At 33.6% G+C, this 5145-nt stretch overlaps 1 protein-coding gene across 3 annotated transcripts; it reads left to right on the top strand.

Annotated features, from left to right (window-relative positions):
* The first annotated feature begins 212 nt into the window (after positions 1–212).
* LOC112722780 (uncharacterized) lies at positions 213–2630 on the top strand. 3 transcript variants are annotated; one of them, XM_072216082.1, is made up of 5 exons: positions 213–477; positions 1155–1217; positions 1305–1370; positions 1562–1755; positions 1839–2630. In XM_072216082.1, exons 4-5 carry the CDS (start codon positions 1746–1748, stop codon positions 2351–2353), a joined length of 525 nt encoding a protein of 174 aa, XP_072072183.1. In that variant the 5' UTR covers positions 213–477; positions 1155–1217; positions 1305–1370; positions 1562–1745; the 3' UTR covers positions 2354–2630. The 3 variants fall into 3 exon arrangements, with proteins under 3 accessions (XP_072072183.1, XP_072072180.1, XP_072072184.1); XM_072216083.1 differs by having other exon boundaries at positions 259–477; positions 1702–1755; XM_072216079.1 differs by having other exon boundaries at positions 1305–1755.
* The last annotated feature ends 2515 nt before the right edge of the window (positions 2631–5145 follow it).

Consider the following 5145-nt stretch of genomic DNA (forward strand, 5'->3'; position numbering starts at 1 on the left):
AGCAGTTTTATTGAATTTTGGCCAGCATGTAACCAGCAGAGAAAGGTGAGCCATTGGATGAAATCTCACACCAATCTCACACCATCAAATCATCATTGATGGCTAGTTGATGGCTAACAATCACAAAAATTGCTGGCCCCCTAGGCTTTTCCATATTTTTTTTAAAGAACTATTTTTAAAAAATAAAAATAGAAAAACTTTACTTACACCATGGCTGAAAAGTGACATCTTGTGTGCCAGTCCAAGACCTCCCTAGAAGAGACGAGAAAACAGTGACAAAAGAAGATACTCGGCTCGCAGGCCCTTCTCCCTCCCCCACTGTTGGTCGCGGCGGCGCTCTCTTCCTCCTCTGTTGCCATCTATGACAACTCGAATAGCACCCGGTGTTGGCGCCAACTTGCTTGGCCAACACTCTGCGGAGAGGAATCAGGACGCAACCGCCTATGTCGGCAATCTGGACCATGAATTGTGCTAGTGGTATGAGATCTGATTGTTTTCCTTTTTAGACTTTAGAGGTGCCATTCCATGTATTGGTCCATGAAACCATCACATTTGTCTGGCAGAGATGAGTAGCGAATGTGTTTGGTTAGTGGATTGCCGTGATTCTTACAAAACATTAAATGTTTACTTTTGGAATTAAGTGATTCGAACGTTAAATAGTAGAGTATGGAGGCAATAAAGGAAAAAAATTATTGATCTGAAACTCACGCCTACACTTCATTGAGACACAATGAATACTTGCTAGTGCATACAGTAGCACCCTCGCACCTTAAAAACTCTCTGACATTCACAAGCACTATACACTTAAAGTTCATTTTTTTTATCGCACACTTCTCACTTCACTTTGCACATGCTAACTTGACATGATACACACTTCCCTCACAGCTGCTCACTTCACAGTTCACTCCTTATTGTTACGTACCAGTTCTATGCAAAATATTAACCTAAATCATTTTCCCAAGTCATCTCTCGTTGCAAGATGTTAGTATGTCACTTTTTCCTGCGCATGGAACAAGTCTTTCATATTTACATTAGTTTGTATGAACACTCGTGTTTTCCGTATATGCCCTGCTGTGTTTCTACTATCTCATGTCAATGTCCTCACCATATGATTAGAGTATTGATTATTTTATTTTATTATTTAAATTTTTAAGGCAACCCAAGATAAAAAGAGCTTGGATGTGGGGGCAAACCTTTTCATTGGCAACCTTGATCCTGTAAGTTACCAAGTTATGCAAGTGCTCAACAAGTTCACATATGTTGAACATTGAAATCTAACATAATTGTTCCTGATGTTACTACAGGATGTAGATGAGAAGCTCTTGTATGACACTTTCAGTGCATTTGGAGTTATTGTTACTAATCCAAAGGTTATTTTCTTCTAATATCTTTCATTACTTCTAGAAGCATCATGATTGTATAGCTTAATTAACGGCTTCTTGCAAGTAGCGGTTGCCAAGTACTTTTCATTTTCCCCTTATCTGCATTTCTCAGTAGAGCAACCAGATATTATTGTTTTATCCTCTGATCACTGGTCCATTCATTTTTGAGCACTTAGCAGTTAGCTGTATACTCCTAAAATGGTTGTGGTCTTACTAAATGAATTTGATGCTGTTCCAATGTATCCTCCAAGAGAAAAGTTTTCTAATTAGTTTTCCGTTAAACGGGTTGGGCAATATCTTTGCAATCGCCAAATTACAGTGTCATATGCTTACAAAAAAGACACTAAAGGGGAACGGCAGGGCATGCCAGCAGGTCAGCCCCTTTTTGTTTTTGTCACTGTGATTAGGTTGCCTTTTGTCACAATACCATATGCTTATGTTTTATGTTTGATGCAGAAAGAGTTTTGGCTGCAAGCAATCCCACTGCGCAGAAGAGTAGGCCTCATACGAGATTCGCCAGTGCACCTCCAACACTCGCCAATGTTGCTCAGGCTAATGGTACCATTGCTGTTCCGGTACCTCCTCACCCGTTTGCTAATGGAGTTGCTCCACTTCCCATTCCTGCCCTCCGACCACCACCACCCCCACCTCAAGCAGCAGCATTTCAGCCAATGGCAGGAGCTGGGCAACCACCATGGCATCAACAGCAGCCTGGACTCCCGCCCGGAATGCCCCCACCTCAGGTCCAGCAGTTCCGGCCACCTCCATCTGGTATGCCAATGCCGCCACCTCCACAAGCTGTTTCGGCTCCTCCAAGGCCTCTTCCGCCCCCAGCAGGAATGGTAGGCCAACCACCTGTTTGGCGACCACAACCACCACCACCGCAGCAACAGAGTGGACGACCTATGGCATATCCTCAACCCTCAATGCCTCCACCACCTTCCTATAGCCAGATGCCGCCACCTCAATGAAGGAATTCAACCCGTTTGGAAGGATCCAGTGTCCTATTATATTGAATTTCGCCACTGATTTTTAGCGTTATGTTTCTTAATTAATGTGGTATTAGATACAGTTGCTATCGGCATCCTTGACATTAGGACAGCTAACAGTATAATTAGAATCCAAAGGAGAGATGCTCAACTCTTTAGCCTTGGGTTTGATATTGTTTTTAAGTCACTAATTTTGCAGAGTTCTTTCAAGCAATGGTGAATTGTGAAGGTGAATGAAAAATAGGAAGTAAATATCCAATCTGCCTGTTTTATTTCTGCGATAGACTAAGCCTCCCCTAACAAAAGAACAAGTGACAATGCGGCCTTAATCTTTGCTTTGTGAGATGCATTAGATCTTCTGAATCTGATAGTGAAGTCTGTTAAGAGTAAGCAGAGTGAGTTTTTGTCACGTGAATTCTGTTGTGAAAATCGAATTGGTAATTGAGTTGGTTATATTATTGGTTCATTAATTTATTGGTTTAATTAGTAGATCACTTATTGAATTGGTTAATTTGATTATTATTAAATAATTATATAAAATTTGAATATTTTGTATAATAAATATTTTTAATATTTTTTTATATTAAAATAATTATTATTTTTTAAATTTTTAATAACAAATTGATTATTCTATATCTATTATATTATTATATACTATGTGCAATTATTAAAAAAATAACACCGATCTCATGGAAGACTTTTTCTTGAAGGAGCAAGCAAAAGTCGTTGAAGTTTTCATAGTTGATGATGAATGAACGGTTATGAGAAAAGTTTTGGATTTGGAGGAAACGCTATTGGAGCTCTCTGTCCCATCACCGAAACTTTTTCAATTGATATATTAATGTTTTTCATTCATCATGATGTCATGCTTTTATGTTTAGATATTTTTGTCAAATTTTAAAATCTTTCGAGAGTTATTTCGGTGCTTTCACTATTTTATTTTTCATGTTTAACAATCTTTCGAATACGATTTTAGTAGTTTATTCTTTTTTTTCTCTCTCCAATTTAGGAGAATTAAGGAGAGAGAAAAAAAACTCATTAGTTGTCATTTTTTTTAATCATAAAAACTATTAAACATCCAAACAAAAGAATATCATATTTCTCATCATTTGTTTTTTTACCCTTCTTTTCTATTTCATTGTGAGTTAACAGTAACTGAAATAATTTAAAATTAAAACTTATATTGGATATCATATTTGAAATGATATTAGTATTATATATCATGTTATTTTAATAAAAAATTAGTGAAATGTTACCACCTGTGTCCTATTAAATAAACATTGTAACGTTATTATTATAATATTATTATTATAACGATGTAACAAAAATCTAATTAAAATATACTCAAATAAATTAAATGTACTCAGTTATGCTCTTGCATTTTATTATTCTATTTTTTGTTATTTTATTATCAATTTGATAGAAAAATAGATTCAAATCAATTTAAAATAGGTTTTTTTTTTCAATTATTTACAAAATTTTAATTTTTCTCTCAATCTAAATACATAAAATTTTCAATTTTCACGTCCATAAAATTATTAATTTTGTAATTCTATATTTTTTATTTTAATTAAATTTTTAGAATTTAATTAAAATTATTTGAAATAATTTAAATATAAATTAAAATGAGACTAAATATTAAAGTGACAAATTTCACATTAAATTTTAAATTAAGTTTTATGGTCAAATAAATATGTTAGATGGTATTTTATAAAATCCAAAATAAAATAAAATTAAAATAATGCATTAAAAATGCTCTATGTAACTCTCTCCTTCAAGAACTTGGATAACTGGTTCTGAAAGTCGGATTAAACCGGTCGATCGAATCAATCCAGCCAAGAACTAGAAGGTTTTGCAGTTCAGTCCAGAAAAAAAATCAATTGTTAAAACCGTCCTAAATCGGCCCGGTCTGCTGATTGAACCGAACAAGGTTGAGAACCGGTACGAACTGATCAAATCCAGAGTGAATCGGTGAAAACTGGTCAAACTCGATAACACTGGTTCGACCGAACCGCTGAAAGTTAAAATTTTTTAAAATAAGTGGGGTGGGTTTCGAACCCCTATCCTCAAAGAAAAAACAGCAACTCACAACCACCAGGCTGTCACACTTCTAATTAATATCTTTACAAATTATTTTATATATATAGATATCTTTTATCAAATAATTTATTTCTATTTAATTTATTTTAATTTTAGTTATAAACTCACTCATTTTTAAATTAATTATATTTTTATTTAACAATAACTATAAATTTACTTATTTTTTCTTTTCATAATCATATAATATCTATTAATATTATTTTTTAATAAATGCTTGTAGTATATAATAGTATAATAGATATAAATTAATTAATAAATTATTAAAATTTGAAAATAATTATATAAAATATTTATGATAGAGTAAAATTAACAAAATACTTATTATTCATGTTTCATATAATTTTAGAATAACTAGATATTCTTAAAATGTTAGTAAAAATATGTATTTTAAATTTTAATTTTAAATTTTTGACTATTTTTTATTTTTATTTACATAGGATCGGGTTAACGGTTCAATCAGTAATCCACCGGTTAAACCAATGATCCAATAATCTAGTAACTTGATCGGTTTGATTACTGGTTCGGCTCTGACAACTATAAAAAAAACTATTTTAAAAATCATTTTAAAGTTGTTGAACCGGTCAGAAACTGGCCGGTCGAATCGAAATGGGACTCGGCCGGTTTTTATGAAAACGGCGTCGTTTTTGCGTTTTGTTTAAAATAGAAGTGCCCGT

The sequence above is a fragment of the Arachis hypogaea genome, chromosome 2 (assembly GCF_003086295.3).
Source record: "Arachis hypogaea cultivar Tifrunner chromosome 2, arahy.Tifrunner.gnm2.J5K5, whole genome shotgun sequence".
In the NCBI taxonomy this organism is placed as follows: domain Eukaryota; kingdom Viridiplantae; phylum Streptophyta; class Magnoliopsida; order Fabales; family Fabaceae; genus Arachis; species Arachis hypogaea.